The sequence below is a fragment of the Recurvomyces mirabilis genome (genome assembly GCF_035927965.1).
Source record: "Recurvomyces mirabilis strain CCFEE 5264 chromosome Unknown scaffold_26, whole genome shotgun sequence".
NCBI classification, from domain to species: Eukaryota; Fungi; Ascomycota; class Dothideomycetes; order Mycosphaerellales; family Teratosphaeriaceae; genus Recurvomyces; species Recurvomyces mirabilis.
Genome location: NW_027041960.1, coordinates 114,203 through 131,185, shown reverse-complemented (window position 1 = coordinate 131,185; position 16,983 = coordinate 114,203). Strand labels below are relative to the sequence as shown.

Here is a 16,983-nt window from a genome sequence, read left to right as displayed (position 1 = left end):
GGTTGCTATCGGCAGGCTTGAAGCCTTCGTCTGTCGTTTCGGCAGAATTGTGAGCGGCGCTACCCTGGCAGCCACTCATCTCTCCAGACATTTTAGATTGGCAATTGACAGGACGGGACGCTATAAACTTGTGATCGCCGTTTGTCCGATGAAATGTTGTCGTCGAAAGCTATGCTCTCGTTAACAGCACTGTGTGCATACACACTGGTGTAGCAGTCGCTCGCGTGCTCATGCTTTTGGCAGCTACGGTGGCGGTGGCGACTTGCTTGGTGGGGAAGCGTCGCATGCTCCGGACCGAGGAGACCACTTCGCTCCAACTCTGAACAGTGGCAAGCAGTCCATCAAGCTCACGCCAGGATATCCGTCCGCGGGCTTGCTCCTGACGACTGGAATATATAGTTTGCTTGCGACTCTGGACTTTTGAGGTCTGACCCGCCTTGCCGTGCTGCATAATCGCGTGCATATGCAGGTGGCGAACGCTAGGCTGAATGTGAAGATTGACCTCCCGCGCGCAGCCGTGGTCGATATACGAGACGAACGACATAACATACAGGCCTGGCCTCTGCTATTGTCCAGGCAGGTCAAAGCCGCTCGTGCTCATGGTACAACAATGCTTCTGCGGTACACTTATGAGATGGATATGCATCTGTCCCATTCTGGATGAATGTCGAGCTAAGACTATTACGCAGATAGATATGATACAAGGGAATTGCACCTGTTTTACAACAATCAAAGCCTATGCTTTGCACGCCTCGAGAATGAAAGCATGCACAAGAGATGTGTTCACCCCTCGTCACTCCCAAAAGCCCGCCTATCTCGGCTCGAGAACCTCACCCAGCCAAGCACGATGACTCGACTTACCCATTATATGATTGAGGCAGTATAGAGCAAGCACTTTTTACCACCATGTCCTTGAAGAGATCAGGTCACCCCGAAGTACCCGCAGTGCTGTTCACCAGTGCCAGATGATTCTCCAGCCTGGCCTCATTGTAATTAAAAATGCGCTCCGCAGTCTTACTGACATCGTGTATATCGGAGACCTGGAGTCTCCTGCCACCCAGCTTCTTGAGTACGTGACGAAGAGCGTTCGTAAAGGCCAGCTTCCTCAACGGAGCATCATGGATATAATGCAATGATAGCCGAATGTCCTGTAGCACGTACGTCGTGCTTGGTACATCTCCTGGTGGCTTGCGCTCGATAGTGATGGCACAGGCAAATGGGTGAGCTGTGAGGTCGTGTTTGGTGATTGATCGTGGGCGGATCTCAACAACGAAGGATCGCAGTTGGCTGGCATTGTTTTTCAGACAGCTATGAAAGAACTTATCTGTAAGCAGCCCGACTGTGTGCCTTCGCCTGTGCCTGTCCCCGGCATAGTAGTATGGTAGCCGGATGACCTTTTCGGACAGGAACAGTGGAGTTAGCTCCTTGTCCACTTGCTTGCATGTCTTCGCGAGCGGTGGTCTGGAAGGGACGCTGATCTCGCTTGGCATACTGTCCAGGTAGCAGCCATATATTATGTTCCGTAGCTCAGGCGGTAGATCCAGGAAACAATGGAAAGACCGCACATCGTCAGCGGCCATGAGCAGAGCCACAATATCCTTCATTGACTCTGCATCATCCCAATCGATACCGCGGTCGTCAGCAAAGTGGATGAGCTCCTTCATCGTGCACCTGGAATAATCCATACGGCCGCAGGTGGCCTTTTGTGCCATGGCTACCAGTTTATGTTTCGCATCAGATGGCCTGGACTTCCAGCCGTTGTCTGTGAGCTCACGTCTCAGTGCACCGCTTAAAAGCTCTCCGTAGCCGCTGAAACGCCAGTAGCGGTCTAGACAAGCACGCTGGCCAGTGAACTTCCGGAGTTCTTGATCCATGTTGGCGGGCCGAAGTATGTGTGAAGACATACTAGAGTGGTGGGGCCGAAACTTATATATATTTTGGATGTCAACCTGCTGATTCACTTCCTTGCGTGCCATGGTGTGAAAGAGAGCCGATATAGAGTGAGGGTTGACCTCACGCAAGTGATGGTGCTGGACCTGGTTTCAGGTTTCTTGCTCAGCTCTCGATAGCTTCAGTGTCAACGTCCTCAATGCGCCTATGGCAAGCGAAAGTTAGCACACTTCAACCTCTTCGGAGTCGAACTCTGCGGGCGATGAACATACCACATATACCACATAAACAAACTCCTCCAGGGCCGAAACTTCTCCGCAATCTCCACCATCTCCTTCTCACTCATATACTTCCACTTCCCACCCTTATTCCTCAACTTACCCACATCCCTTCCCATATAAGCCGCCATACCCCTCTGCACACCCAAATCGCCCGTACTGAAAACATCCATCCGTTTCAACCCGAAACACATAAACATCTCCACGCTCCAGACTCCTAATCCACGGACAGCGACGAGCGATTTCATGACTTCTTCGTCTGACCCGTTCATAATCATGTCGATCGTGAGATCGCCGTTCACGAATTTCTCGGCTAGGCCTTGGATGTATTCCGCTTTCCTTTGACTTAAGCCTGCTTCTCGCAGACGAGGTAGTGGTGTCTTCGCAACAAGTGCGGGAGGAGGAAAGCCGGTGGGACATTCGTAAGCAGGAAAGAGTCCAATGAATTTGTTCTTGATGCTTTTGGCTGCTGCGCCAGAGACTTGCTGAGCCATGATTCCGGAAGCGAGGGAGCGGAAGGGATCGATCGTTTCGGCCAGACCTTCGGGGCTGAAGACGCGGCAGTGGTGTTTTTCAGTTACTGATTTCAGAGCGGGATCGACAGAGATCATGTGAGCGATGGCTTCGTCTAGGAGACATTCCGTTGTTGTTGCAGGATTATTTGAGGCTTTTGACGGTGATGCCTCTTCGAAGTTGCTGTAGCTTGGCACGGCTTGTGTACCGCCCGGTGTAATAAGCGTGGCGTTGGTATGGTGAGGTTCAGCTGGTCGATCAGCTGGTGGTGGTGTAGCATCATCAATGTCTCCAGAACTGTAGTTGGGTCTGAGGACGCTATTACTCGTCATCAAGCCGATTGCAGATGGTGTTGGTGTGAGTGGCGGTGGTTTCGTCGGCGTGCTTGCCACCTTTCGACGCTTGGCTGGTGTTGTGGGTGGAGGTGGCATAGCTGAAGTCGCATCTTGCGCAGACCCGCCATCAGCGCCATCCTGAGCTACAGTCGTGGTGGCGATGTCCTCGGTCGACTTAATCTTGCGGCCTCGCTTCTTCGTTGGTGCAGCCTTTTCTGGGATGCGGCCATTGGGAACTTCAGTAGTAGACGCCGTGGCCTGGACGCGAGCAGATCGACGTAACGACATGTTGACTGCAAAATCTTTGGAAACGAAAGGTCCTTGTGCCAGTGATATGCTTGGTAATGCCCGGATCCTGGAGGACCAGTTAAGGAGATGCAGAATGCGAGCAGCAAGATGTGCCAGCTTGGTTCTCTGTTTCCCAACTTTCGATAATTCGTTACTATAGTCTTCACGTAGATTATATCTGTTCATATACGTCGTCTTCGAGAGTATGGCAAGGAGACGAGAGTTTGTCAGCCTACTTTGACTCCGCGCAATGATGCCTGCTTGGCAAGCCACGTTCACGCGTGAAGGGAGCCAACTCACGTGCTCGCTGGCTGGGGTTTTGGGACATAGTGCAATGATTGACATTAGGTTTCTACTGCACTCCTCGGCATGGCAGTGTATATGTTGCCTCATACATGGCACAGACGTTCACACACTGTAGTAGTACACGCCTCTACCTCCTCACATATCTCTATCACAGCGCCGCTTCATCTCGAGTTCCATTCGACGCCACTCCAGCACTATATACAATCCTGCATTCTCGTCACAAAGCCACGAGACTCAGTGCTTGCCCGCGATCTGGTCGCCTGACTGCCGTGTCGCGGCTGTCTTCTTCTTGATGATCATGGACTCCAAATCCTCGCGCTCGGAGGCCTCCGCCTCGATCTCCTCGATGATTGGGGTTAGATATTGGTAGTCCTGTCATATGTTAGGTTCCTCATGTCGTCTCCTGGCGTTCCGCTGAGTTCCCTCTACGACTTCTATGACATACCTGCTCTGCCTTTGTCCATTCGGCTTGTGGTAGAAGTTGGTGGGCAAGCGAGCACTGTCCTCCATGTTAGTCCATGCACCTCTTTTCACATCCAGTCTGTAGCATCAGGTACCTGGAAAGCTCTTCTCATGCGGAATACACGGTCGTAGGCCTCCTTTGGTGGCAGACGTTTGAGTGCAAGCTGGACAGTCTCGCTCTCCTCGGGGATCAGGTCATCGGCCCTGTAAGACCACCACGATTAGCAGCTGGTCTTGTTCCTCCATATGCAGTGTCTTTCCCGTTCCATCATTCCCTCAAGCATGGGGTGCCGCAATACCTCAATCCCAGCTTGCGGTATCCCGCATTATCAAAGTACCACTTGCTCAACGGGCGCATCCAATTCATCAACCATGGTCGCTTCTGAATGAAGGGCGCAAGACTCGGGGTCGTCATCGTAGCGGTATGTGAGTAGGGAGTGTGTACGGATTAGTGTCGTCGTTGCTATCCCAGCTCTTCCGACTGACAAGCTCCTGCTCAAGAAGTTCGCGGCCAATGCCGATATGCATTATGTCAGCATCTTGATTTTGGCAGGGGTATGGACTAGCGGCACCGACGTAAAGCGTGGTTCCCCACTTGAGTCGAGCTTGCCGGTGGAGCTTTCTTTGCTTCGGCATCAGACGTAATTGTAGTGTTTCTTGCGATAGTGAAACAAAGGACATACCGCTACGAATCACCGCAAAATCCATACCAACGGCGTGCCTACCGAACTCGGACAGCCATACTGCACACACTTATCCAAGGTAAGCACGTGCTCAGTGCATGGCAAGCGTGGATTGAGGATTTGTGAGCAAGTCGGTGGGGCGGAGGAAAGGACAAAGACCAGACGCAGAAGGCAAGGACGTCTGACCAGTGAAGGGGCCACCGGACGGCGTGTACGAAGGTTAGATACCTGTGCACTACAACGACTACGCCAAACCATCAACCACACCAGTTCCTACGGTCCCGATCACCTAACTCTTCGAGCATGCACCTGCTAGCAAATGCCCGATAGCCCTGGTGGGCCAATGCAGAAGATGACAGGAGGAGAAGGCGATACACACGACCATGGACCCCCAAGAAATACTACACCAACCAGGACTACCCAAATCATCAATCAGAGTACACCTTATCCACAGCTAGCAATATGGAGCACGAGGTTATCCTCCGCTGGTGTGAACAGCTTCTCGGGTGCAGTGGCAGGAGTGGCCAGTGGTATAGTAACCTGTCCGCTTGATGTCATCAAGACGAAGCTACAGGCCGGTAGGAACGCCTACAGTCACCCGGGACAAGCGGATCCGAAGACTGGCCAAACGTACCGTGGTATGCGAGGTACGGCGGCAACGATCATAAAACAAGACGGCGTGCTTGGTTTGTACCGAGGGCTAGGTCCAATGCTCTTAGGCTATCTGCCAACGTGGGCTGTGTACATGGCGGTCTACGACAGCAGTCGCGAGTATTTCTACAAAAACGGCTATGGCGAGCACAATACCGACAAATGGCTAGCCCGAGTCTATGCCTCAGTCACAGCTGGCGCCTGCAGCACTCTCGCCACCAATCCCATCTGGGTCATCAAGACCCGCCTGATGTCTCAAGTCTCTACCATAGGCACCGACGGCGCCCGCTCGAACTCCTGGAACTACAACAGCACTCTTGACGCCGCCCGCAAAATGTACCGAGCTGAAGGTCTGCGGGCATTCTATTCCGGCTTGACACCAGCCATGCTCGGCCTCACACACGTCGCGATCCAATTTCCATTGTACGAGTACTTCAAGCAACAATTCACCGGTCTCGAAATGGGCGAGAGCCCCGCTGCAGCGGGAAGCGAAGGCCGCAATACCGTGGGCATCCTAGCTGCGACCTTCCTCTCCAAAGTCTGCGCCACAACAGCAACATACCCGCACGAAGTCATACGCACTCGTCTGCAAACCCAGCGCCGTAATCTGCACCCTGAGAGTACTGGCTCCCACTCGTTATCCAATGCGCACCATCACGCCCAATCGCTCCCCAAGACTGGAAAGCTAGTCGGTAGTACGGACGGCATGGCATATCAACCACAGTATAAAGGCGTTATCACAACCTGTAAGACTATTTTGAAGGAGGAGGGCGGCAAGGCATTCTACTCGGGCTTGGGCACGAATTTGATCAGGGCGGTTCCGGCGGCTATGACTACTATGCTTACTTTTGAGAGCATCAAGGGGGCTATCGGGAGGCTTCAGGAGACTGGGCAAGAGATGGAGAGGGATGGGCTGCGATGAGCTGTTCTTCGCTTGGAAGAATGGTGCTCGGCAAGGACGGATATGGGGGAGAGGACCTGCGTTATTGCTGTTGATCCTATGGTCCGAGATCTGGGCCGGGCTGGTGCGGGCTGGCTTAGCGTGGTGTTATGGAGTATGGGCGATTGTATGGCAGGTGAGGGCACTGACCTGGGATATCATGGGTGACGGTGTACGTTGAACCATTCAGTAGCATTTGCATAACAGCCTTCATGCACGTCCTACCTGTTAGGCCGTTCGCTATAGTGTGTCACGAGCAATCAACGGAAACCGAGCACGATTTCACTGGGCCGTCCGTTTGAGCGATCATCACATCACCGCGCTGGCAAACCAGCCTCGGTGAAGTCGAGGCGTGATACCACACGTGCAGGGCTATCAGATCCATCATGTGACTTTCCAGCCTGTTGAATAAGAGATTGGCCTACACCTAGTGTCTGTCACGAAAGAACCACTCCATTGGCAGCCTGAACATGCCACGCTCAGAAGACCCTTCCGACCGCTATCGGGAGATTGGGTATAGCAGATGCTATCGAGCATATCTGGAGAACGTTGCCGAGAATTTTGGGGTTGCCATCACAAAAAGCACACCTCAAGACAAGATAGTGGCGATGCTTGAGCGAGTCGAACGACATCTGCTAAGGTACGACCTTTGCTGCACTCCAGACCTCGAAAAGTTCGTCAAGGCCCGCGAGCTCGATGTGGTCCTCACAAAGAATCAGAAGAAGACTGGATTCAGGCGTACACTCCTAATCAACGCCCTCCTCCTAGCCGACGAAGACCTGAAGTTCGAGCGCCTCCTAGCACTTCCGCCTGAGCTTCGCATCGAGATATATGAGTACAGCATGGCAGACTACCCAGAAGATCTTGACCATCCGACCATGCCACCATTAGCTCGCACGTGCAGACAGATCCGCACGGAGGTGCTTCCTGTTTTCTACAGCACGCAGTGCTTCACACTGAAGTACACGTACAACGACTCGACGAAAGGATACAGAATGACCTCGTCGTCTGCTATTTTTCTCATGGTCAGCGACGCAAATGACACCATGAGATATTTTCGCCGCTTTCAGCTTCGCCTACGATATCTATCTGTGGGCATCTCTCTTGGTGGCACCGGTCGTGGTTCTGATCGAGCAGACATTGAATTATATAACCATTTCAATAAGGCCAGCAGATGTAAACTACGGGTCGGCCTCAAAGCTCTGCTCGACGAGGTTGGGAAGCGGCAAGATGGTGGCGTGTTTCGTATGGCTGATATTCAGGCGTTCAAGACCATGATCGAAGACACCGTGAGGACGTGGCAAGACTAGAGTGATTAGTACGTGGCGCCAAATCGGTGGGCTGTGCAGAGATGAGGCAATGTGGCACACTGCAGAGGATGACTATAGCTCACGGCCAACTCCAACACTTGAATACAATTGACCTTCCATTATTGGAGAGACTTGGCAGTACGGGCGTAAATCCCTTGGTCGCTGTGGCACTTCGACATTATATTACAGTGCGCTGGACATCGTTATATGCTCACTGTCTATGTCTGGAAGCTCACTCCGGTGTAGAAGTGAGCTAGCATTCATTTGCTACGGGTGTAGACCATATATAACACCACTTGTTCTTCGAGCATTACATTCCTCTACCTGGCGCTCCGTGCCACTCACAACTCAGCCGAACACTGAATGGATTTCACGAACAGGTTGGTCCTCACCGGACCGAATCGACATTATGGACAGCTTCGGAAGTACCAATACTAATGACAACTACTGGAAAGCTAGAGGAGGTCGGGAGGACAAGACACGTATGGTAGCCCGACTTCGTGGGGCAGGCTATGGGGTCAGCAAGCATGCCAGTAGCGACGCTCTTTACAATATGACATTGCGGATCGATACGCATCAGATTTGCTATGAGCAGTGCAGCTCTGCTGAGCTCCTCAAGTTCAAGAAAGACCATAACGTCTCAATGACATATTCCGACATGCAGCTGAAGGATCCCAGAGCTATGCGGATGGCTCTCGAAACTGTTCTGTATGCAGTCGACCGGGAGATCAAGTTCGAGCGCTTCCGAGGACTGCCAGCAGAGCAGAGAAACAGTATCTATGAGTCTGCTATGGCGCACTTTGCTGACCAACTCATCACGCCATCAGTGCCACCGCTAGCTCGAGTATGCAAGCAGTTGCGCTCAGAAGTGCTCCCTCTGTTCTACGCTGGTCACTCCTTCTTGATGGAGTACCAATTCAGTCGTACGACTGGGGAATACAGAGGCTCCGGCAACCTCTCCAGCTTTCTGATGGCCCTGGCTAACAATGATGGTCTCCGCCATATCCGACGCCTGACTGTGAAGGTCATTGCTTGGCAAGGAGTTCTTCATGGCCCACGTCGCCATTTCTCGTCCCAGTTTGATGTTGCGCTTTGCGGTGCAGAAGGGGAGAGATCTTCGTGCGAACTCGATCACGGCCAACGAAGGGGTCTTGCACTGTCGGCTGCAATGGCGAGGAAGCTGCAGTATCTGCTGGATCAGATCGATCATCGGGATGATGGGAGTGCGCTCACGATGCTCGATCTCCGGGCATTCCGACAGGTGGGCGAGGAGGAAATTCTGATTCAGTCGACCCACGACATGTATTTTGTTTTGACTTGATTCGATAATGCTTCCGTAACACGATGCGAAGGTTTGTCATCGGCGTGGCATACGTATCCGAGCGTTGCGGGTCAAGATGCAGAGATCGAGCCTCCACTGGGTACGCGTCACAGTCTTGACCTGGGGCTGCTGCGTCGTGTGCTATGCCGTGGTCTGTACTGCATGCGACCTCTGTACAGGAGACTGAGCAAGCAGACAGTCATCCTACGATATGAATATCCAAGTTGATTGCTTCTATGCTTGACATACTGAAGCAAGCTGGCTTACTTTAGACTGTGAAATGCAGAAATGGCAGGATTGCAGATAAACTGGCCGTGACAGAACTTGGAAGTTGCTATGAAGGAGCGTCCGAGTGGAGCATGAACTTCGTTTTCACATTATGGCGAATAGTGTCTAAGTATCCAGCCACTCCAGAAAGTCAGGTGTGAAATAGCTCACCACAATACTTGCTCCTGCCCTGAGTATCCCTTCTGTCGCCTCAAAAGCCATGGTTTTCAGATCAAAGACTCCTGCTTTCGCCGCCGCGTGAATCATAGCATATTCGCCACTAACATGATATGCGGCAATAGGCATATTCTTGCCGATCTCCTTCGCATCTGAGATGATGTCGAGGTACTGAGTAGCAGGCTTCACCATGATGATGTCCGCGCCTTCTGCAATGTCCCGCTCAATGGCTCGTCGTGCTAGGCCGCGACCTCCAGGTGGTAGTTGGTAGCACTTCCTATCGCCAAATGATGGGACGGACCCTGCAGCGTCACGGAATGGACCGTATAGACATCCAGAGAATTTCGCCGCGTAGGACATAAGGACGACTCTATGCGCGATCCCAGACTCGATCAACTTGAGCTTGATCGCACGGATCCTTCCATCATTCATGTCGGAAGGAGCCACGCAATGGGCTCCAGCTTCTGCATACGCCATAGCGACATCTGAGACTCGGTCGACGGATAGGGTATTGTTGAGACTGCCATCTTCGTGTAAGATACCGCAATGGCCGTGAGAAGTGTATTCGCACAGGCAGACATCTGCTACGACGAACAATTGGGGAAAGTTCTTTCGCACGAGACGGATCCCAGCCATGACGGGGCCTTGCGGATCGTCCGCTGCTGTGCCTAGAGTATCTTTTGCGGAAGGTGCGAGTGGGACACCAAAGAGGATGACGCTTTTGAGGCCTTTCCTCACAAGTGGCTGCAAGAAAGCTACGACTTTGTTCAACCCCATTCTCCTCTGTCCAGGTAGGCTCGGTATCAGCTCGCTTTCATCCGGGTTGTCGGTGATGAAGATGGGGTATATGAGCATGCTTTTCGTGAGTTGGCGCTCAGCTTGCCAGGCGCGGGCGAGGGGGTGTGAGTACCCGCCATGGAGTTGTGAGGCGATGTCGCCGCTTACGGAGACGCTGGTTGCCGCTGTGCTGGCGTAAGAGCGGGCGCGGGAGACGGTGGAGGCGGTGGTTGATATTGGAGGACGGTGTTGTTCTCGTTGTTGTTGAGTGTCCCGGTAAGTCAGGTCGCTGACGAGGGTGGAGAAGGACATGGCTGCGGTGGGTGGTAGGTAGGAGGAGTGTCGAGCGAGTTTGTGCTGGAGCGTCGAGTCGTGCGATATATTGTGCTGCAGGAAGCTTTCTCCGGTCCAATGCGTTCCTCGGTGCTCGTTGATCGGTGTTCGGTGCTCGTTGTCGTTCAAATGACCACTTCACCGACTCGATCTCGTGTTTGTGAACAAAACCTCACTTGCTGCAGCAGAGGACGAGATGGTATCTTCGCTGCTGCGCTTACGCCATCGTCATTGGAAGATCAATGAATGGTCGATAAAATGTCTTCGGTACCGAGGCTTGATCGGATGTGGCGCGCCGCACAAGGCTGAACTCAATTTCACCACCACGCATGAGCACGAGACTGCACACTATTCGAAGGTGCAAGATCTTCGATCAGAGATACAAGATTAGCAGCCACCTCGCCAGAATCACCCACAGTAGTGTTGGCATGCATTACAGCAGTGCAAAGCCGGGTTCTTCGGCCCCCAAGTGTTGTATGCCGCTACACAGCCCAGCCTTGCCACCTGCGACGAGGCTCGTTGATGGACGAGTATCTCTCTTACGTCCTCTTCTGTGGTAGGCATTCAGTATGATACTCAGAAGCAAGCGCAAGTACTCTTAGGTAAAGCGGTTGACCATGTCCACTGATCTGAACATGCCTACTCGCCCGGCACCACACCCTCCTTTGGCAACAACCAACAAGCCTCATCGCAACAGGAAGCCACCAGCACGGCCTCTTCGATGGCTCAACACTACGACCATCCAACTCGAAGATGCCCGAGCAAAGTCTGTTCCAAACGAGCAGACGTATGCCATTCTCAGCCATACTTGGGAAGATAATGAGATCGACTATCAAGCCTTCCACGAAGGCAGATTCTCCTCAGAATCTGATAGCTACCGGAAGATTCGTGGCACTTGCGACCAAGCACGGAACGACGCCATCGACTACGTCTGGGCCGACACGTGCTGTATTAATAAGGACAGCAGTGCTGAGCTCTCGGAGTCCATCAACTCGATGTATGCATGGTATACCCATGCTGCCGTGTGTTATGTTTATCTCTCCGATGTGCCCAGCCAGGCATCGTTCTCTGGAAGTAAATGGTTTACGGTACGTACAACAGGCTGATTTCATGTGTTAACTCTCGTTGTAACAGCTGACAGTTGTCAAAGCGTGGCTGGACGCTTCAAGAACTCCTCGCTCCAAGCAATGTCGTTTTCTATGATCAGCATTGGGGCTTTCTAGGTACTAAAGAAACTCTCTGCAATGATCTTGGAGCAGTGACTCGCATTGACAGACATATGCTGCTCGGCGAGAGAACATTTGAAACATATTCGATAGCACAAAGGATGTCATGGGCTGCAGATCGGGAGACCACGAGACTTGAAGACAGAGCTTACTCGTTACTTGGACTGTTCGACATAAACATGGCTATGCTGTACGGCGAAGGCGAGAAGGCATTTCTACGTCTCCAGGAGGAGATCATCAAGCATTCAGATGACCACACAATCTTCGCGTGGCCAATGCAGGACGATGACGAGCCCGGCTTGCTTGCAATGGATCCTGATGCTTTCAAGACATGCTCCGAAATCGTAATGACAAGCAGTCGTCGAAGAGGCTCATCTTACACCATCACGAATCGTGGCTTGTCAATAGAGCTGGCCGCGACACCATACGAGACTGACACATATCTTGTGCGACTTGAATGCATCGACCATCAGCGAAATGTGGATCAAGCCGTACACTTTGCCTTTCTTCTCCGCAGACTGCAGGAGGACGATCAGTATGCCCGAGTCCGTTGTGGCGTCAACACATTTCTTCAGCGTGACGCCTCACTATGGAGTAACGAGCAGTGGAGCACAACCCGCCAAGGACGACCGATGCAATACCTTCGGATCAATGTCCGTCAAAGCTTCCGGCCAGACAGACCACTAGACCGCATGAGCCGCGTCCATGGCTTTCGCATCGCCACCGAAGACCTCATTCCCGAAGACCACCTGGAGCAGAAAGCCACCATATCACCCATCAAGAGCTGGGACAACGCGAATCGCATACTGAGAATGAACCCCGGCGACTTCGGCTTCGCCGGAACCCTCGACATCCACATCCAAGGCAAAAAGATCCGCCTCATAAAACTGGGCTTCGACTTCGATTACAACCCCGTCGTCTTCCTTGCCGCTTCCAACGGTACCTCAGATGCCACAGCCGATCCCGTGGTTGATTCCACTAGTGAGAAGCAGGCGCAGCTGCGTAGTATACACTCGCGAACGCCATTCGATGCCTGGGCATGGACCCCAGTTGTGTCGCGCAGGGTGTGGCAATTTGAGCGGCATTCGGGACTGTGGGCGCTCAAGGGAGATAGATTGAGTGGGTTGGATGTTGAGCTGCCTGAGTATGCTCGGGTGAAGATCGAGAGAGTGGTTCTGGATGGGATGCTCGTGTGGGACGTTCATGTTGAGGATTTGAAGAGCGCGTTTGGTGGAAAACTGTTGAGACGTGTGTTGGTCAACTAGTAGCGCCCATAGTTTCAGCCAACGGTGTCGTGATGATGACAGCAAGTTGGCAAAGATTCCTACGGACCAAACTATCTGATCGAGAAAGTGCCTGAGCGTCATGCCGGTCTGACATGCAGAAAACCATCAACGCCAATCCCAACGCCTTCGCTCATCACCGCGCAAGAAAAGACAAGGACATAAGGGATACCTTAAGCAACAACCTCAGCACCTGCCGCAGCCTGAATATCTCCACCAGCACTCTTACTTCCACCTGATTTCTTCATCTTTTGCTTCTCAGCCCACTCCCTGCTCGCCTGCCTTCCACGCTCTGAAGCCGCCGTTCTAGCCTTCTTAGCAGCTTCTTCTTTCTCACGCTTCTCCTTTACCGCTGTGTCCTTGGCTAGTGCAGCGCGATTGAAGACTTCTTTGCCTTTGGACGTGCCCTTACCTGATGGCACACGCTGGCCTAGGATGGGCGCCGTGCCGATGGTGGAGGTGCGAAGAGAAGAGCGGGGTTGAGTGAGGTTGGCCATGGCTGTTGAGGCTCGCGGCTTGGTCACGTTGAGGGCCGGTAGCGCAGGCTTGGTCGTCGGAGCTTGAAGAGGTCTAATGGTGCTAGACGTCATGACACTGTTGGCACGTTTGTGTGTTCCGCCGGTGCTCGCACCACCCACGGCAGACTCCCGCACCCTGCTGGCTGTCGTCTGACGCACACTAGACGCTTTCTTCAATCCAGCAGGCACCGGTCTCGCTTTGAAAGCAGGCTTCTTCTCCTCTTCAGGCTGAGCCTCCTTCATACGCTCTTCCCGAGCAGCTTTCAGCTTCGCTGCGATTGCTTCTCCAGGAAGCTGGAACGAAGAGGTAGTGGGAGCTTTGCGAGACTTTGGTGGCGGCGGCGGTGTTGGGAAGGAGACGGACATTGGCCTCGGCTTGCTATGCGGAATGACCACCTCCTTCTTCTCCCTGGGCTCGTTCGTGCTCTTGTTGAGACTTGAGCTGCCTGAGATGACTCTCTTCACTGCTGGCTGCGTTGTTGCGGTGCTCTGGCGCATGCTGGTGGACTTATTGAGTGTATCAGGCATCAATCTACGTCCTGTCGGCTGCGAGGAGAACACACTTTGGCGAACGCTGTTCGATCTGCCGATCATGCTCGATGGACGGGGGTTGCCTGACTTCTCGGCTTGAGCCATAGACAGCCTTGCTTGGCTTGCTTTAGTGGTCCTCACGATTGGAGTGGCCTTTTGAGCCTTCGCTTTCTTCGGTGTGGCCTGCACGACAGGTACTTCGGCGGATATCCTTTCCACAGCATCATCTAAAGCGTCCATGGCTGTGATCGGGTCTGATACCTGCTTCTGCTCAGTCGGGAGACTCTGTGTAAGCTCGTTCTTGGATGTCGTGATGATGTCGTGCTCTAAAGTGTCTAGTGTCGCGGCGGTCGCTGGAGCTTCGACTGCCGAAGCGTTGATATCAAAAGCTGAAGCACGGCGTGAGGGGCCAGGGGGTGTGGCACCATGCACTACAGCCTCCTCGAGCGCATCATATGACATTGACGGGCGCGGTGTAATCGAGCTCGGCGCCAGTGACGACATGGGCTCGACGTTCTCCTTGTTGCTGGTCGATCGCATACCAGGTGTGTTCTTGCGGAGAGAAGCGATGACGTTGGGCACCGCACTAGGAAGTGGTGATGGCGGCGCGTAAAGAACAGAGACGGTCTCATCACGCGCCTCTGTTGTGTCTTGCATGTGAGACTCAGCTAAGTCGGTTTCACGGACGTCTTTTGCTGGCGATTCGGCGTTGAGAGCTTCGATCATGGGTGTCGTCACTGCTGAGAGCTCTGCGACGTCCGCCATTATGGCAGCTGGCTGGGCAAGAACAAGGTCCTTGTTGGTCTGATCGAGTGTTGATGTAGCACCGGCTTCTCTAACTGCATCAACTTGCTCCTGGGCCTCCACGAGACTTATTGTGCTGCCATTGAGGTCCACCTTCCTGCTCTGCCCACCCTTCTTGGCCCCCTTGCTGCCCCGAACAGACTTCTTAAAGCCATTCAAGTCTGCATCCTCGTCTTTGCTCTCGCCGCTGTTCTGCATGATCTCCTCCAACGGGCTACGCTCAGGTGTTTGTGTTTTCAACGATGTAGGGATATCTTCTCCCAATGGCGTCTCGAGGACCGCATCCTCATCAACATGAAGCTGCTCGGCGACCTCGGCCGCCTTCGCGCGCGTCATGCGAGGCATTGTCGCTGTACTGCTTCTTGCGTGAGTATTGTTGATCCGTTCGCCGAAAGTGGGTGTGTGGCTACGTAGAGAAGCTCCGTGATGATTATTGAGTGCCGCGGATGTACTTTCGCGCCCGCTTCCTTTGTTGTTTCTGCGTGTTGCAAGTTGAGTGCGCAGTCGCGGTCCAGATGTTTACATCATCAAAACAAACGCGGGCGAAGCCGACCCTGCATGACAACCGAGGCGGCTGACTGGGTTGGCTGCTCGTTCTCAAAACCTATATATTACAGCTACCACTTCGGGGCCGCGATCTACATTGCACCCGAGATGTGGCATGAGCTCTAGTCCTGTTGCGCCAAGAGCAGGACCTCACGACAAGAAGTCCCCGATATCCGTTACGAGACGGCTCTGGACAGCGATAATCCGTTTGCATTCACTCAAGCTCGTCACGTGCCGATACAGCTCCAACCATGCAATTAGAACACGATAGTGAGCAATCATAACAGCCTTCAATGCATGCTTTCCGGCCGACCCAAAGAAGCACGGCGTCTCGTGCTACGCTGCCGTCGCGTCGAAGACTAGTACAGCACGGCTCGACTAGGACAAAGTGACATTCTGAGACACCGTAGCACCAGATTTTCACAACTGCACCATCAGCTCTAGATGGCAAGAGATCGTGCAGGCAAGCTTTCGTTATTCTCCTGTTGCATATTGAGAGATCACAAATGCTTGCCGAAAGCAGAAGGCCACTGATTCCTGCTTGGAGAGGCCATTGCATCGGTTTTGTGGTGTAGAGACTGATAAGATCCAGGGACGATGCCATGCAGATACATCCAGACTGCTTCGAAGAATGGCCATTCCTATATCGGCAGCATATGTGCATCACGTGGCCCTCATTGTGCGCAGCTTGCCAGCTTTTCGTGTCTAAGCCAAGGTGCGGAAAGGCTTCTTGTGTGCTGGTGGTGAAAGCAGGAGCTCCACGGCGGCCACACGGCACACGAGTCAGCCCGATGGGTTTCGTTTGTCACAATGTTTGGTTCGCCTCGACTCATGGGTCCATACTATTGGTCTAGCCAGGTCTACCTTTACTTGACGTGCAATGTGCATCCAGTGGGTAGTCTGACACGCTAGAGCTTCGACTACAGTAAGTACTTATGTCAGATAGCTGAATGTCTTGCGCAGGATCTGGCCTCTAGAGATGGAGACGTTCGTGTGCTCCGAGACTGCCAAAGTCCTTCAAACGGAACTGCATATCGTAGCTATGAATAGCTGGCCATTCCTGAGGCGATGGGGTTGAGCTCCGTAATGAGGACGTCAGGGCCTCGTCGTCCAGAACACACTCTGCCATGTTTATGCGTGTCTGTCCAGGCTCCGGAAGTCGACCAGATCATAAGTAGGGCAAATAATGCCGAGCACCAGGTTGATGTAACCTACACATTGCACGATTCCCGCAGACAGATAACGTCTATCCTGCATACTGCGTCGTGTCTGCGTCGTGAGAGTCTGGGAAAATCATTGCGCAACACTGTCTCAGACATTGCTGCAGGACTTGGGTTCGTCCGGGGAAGGAGAGGATATGTATTTTGGTTGACCCACTCTTGAATCGCGGATTACTTTCACAATTTGTCAAGGGAGTTTCATAATTTCTCATCATGGCTACAAGGGATTTTGACGGATGTGCAGCTGCTTGAAAATGAAAGCAAGTTGTCCAATTGAGACAAGGAGCTATTATCGTTGACAGGCAACGAGATATGCAGCAGGTC

General features: G+C 52.9%; 9 protein-coding genes across 9 annotated transcripts; 4 read left to right on the top strand and 5 right to left on the bottom strand.

Annotated features, from left to right (window-relative positions):
* Nucleotides 1-926: 926 nt before the first annotated feature.
* On the bottom strand, nucleotides 927-1,874 carry LTS14_008547 (uncharacterized protein; the record flags this gene model as incomplete). The annotated part of the gene is made up of 1 exon (XM_064841235.1): nucleotides 927-1,874. The coding sequence occupies one exon, from the start codon at nucleotides 1,872-1,874 to the stop codon at nucleotides 927-929; it is 948 nt and encodes a 315-aa protein (XP_064691099.1).
* A 181-nt stretch (nucleotides 1,875-2,055) lies between these two features.
* Nucleotides 2,056-3,304, bottom strand: MAG1 (3-methyladenine DNA glycosylase; the record flags this gene model as incomplete). Its single annotated transcript, XM_064841234.1, has 2 exons — nucleotides 2,056-2,095; nucleotides 2,163-3,304. 2 exons carry the CDS (start codon nucleotides 3,302-3,304, stop codon nucleotides 2,056-2,058), a joined length of 1,182 nt encoding a protein of 393 aa, XP_064691098.1.
* A 540-nt stretch (nucleotides 3,305-3,844) lies between these two features.
* QCR7 (Cytochrome b-c1 complex subunit 7) lies at nucleotides 3,845-4,487 on the bottom strand (the record flags this gene model as incomplete). Its single annotated transcript, XM_064841233.1, has 4 exons — nucleotides 3,845-3,982; nucleotides 4,056-4,109; nucleotides 4,168-4,276; nucleotides 4,372-4,487. 4 exons carry the CDS (start codon nucleotides 4,485-4,487, stop codon nucleotides 3,845-3,847), a joined length of 417 nt encoding a protein of 138 aa, XP_064691097.1.
* Nucleotides 4,488-5,107: 620 nt separating this feature from the next.
* LTS14_008544 (uncharacterized protein) lies at nucleotides 5,108-6,328 on the top strand (the record flags this gene model as incomplete). The annotated part of the gene is made up of 1 exon (XM_064841232.1): nucleotides 5,108-6,328. The coding sequence occupies one exon, from the start codon at nucleotides 5,108-5,110 to the stop codon at nucleotides 6,326-6,328; it is 1,221 nt and encodes a 406-aa protein (XP_064691096.1).
* A 488-nt stretch (nucleotides 6,329-6,816) lies between these two features.
* LTS14_008543 (uncharacterized protein) lies at nucleotides 6,817-7,656 on the top strand (the record flags this gene model as incomplete). Its single annotated transcript, XM_064841231.1, has 1 exon — nucleotides 6,817-7,656. The coding sequence occupies one exon, from the start codon at nucleotides 6,817-6,819 to the stop codon at nucleotides 7,654-7,656; it is 840 nt and encodes a 279-aa protein (XP_064691095.1).
* A 409-nt stretch (nucleotides 7,657-8,065) lies between these two features.
* On the top strand, nucleotides 8,066-8,977 carry LTS14_008542 (uncharacterized protein; the record flags this gene model as incomplete). Its single annotated transcript, XM_064841230.1, has 1 exon — nucleotides 8,066-8,977. One exon carries the CDS (start codon nucleotides 8,066-8,068, stop codon nucleotides 8,975-8,977), a length of 912 nt encoding a protein of 303 aa, XP_064691094.1.
* Nucleotides 8,978-9,370: 393 nt separating this feature from the next.
* On the bottom strand, nucleotides 9,371-10,510 carry HEM2_2 (Aminolevulinate dehydratase; the record flags this gene model as incomplete). The annotated part of the gene is made up of 1 exon (XM_064841229.1): nucleotides 9,371-10,510. One exon carries the CDS (start codon nucleotides 10,508-10,510, stop codon nucleotides 9,371-9,373), a length of 1,140 nt encoding a protein of 379 aa, XP_064691093.1.
* A 638-nt stretch (nucleotides 10,511-11,148) lies between these two features.
* Nucleotides 11,149-13,022, top strand: LTS14_008540 (uncharacterized protein; the record flags this gene model as incomplete). Its single annotated transcript, XM_064841228.1, has 2 exons — nucleotides 11,149-11,619; nucleotides 11,673-13,022. 2 exons carry the CDS (start codon nucleotides 11,149-11,151, stop codon nucleotides 13,020-13,022), a joined length of 1,821 nt encoding a protein of 606 aa, XP_064691092.1.
* A 191-nt stretch (nucleotides 13,023-13,213) lies between these two features.
* LTS14_008539 (uncharacterized protein) lies at nucleotides 13,214-15,238 on the bottom strand (the record flags this gene model as incomplete). The annotated part of the gene is made up of 1 exon (XM_064841227.1): nucleotides 13,214-15,238. One exon carries the CDS (start codon nucleotides 15,236-15,238, stop codon nucleotides 13,214-13,216), a length of 2,025 nt encoding a protein of 674 aa, XP_064691091.1.
* Between the last annotated feature and the right edge of the window lie 1,745 nt (nucleotides 15,239-16,983).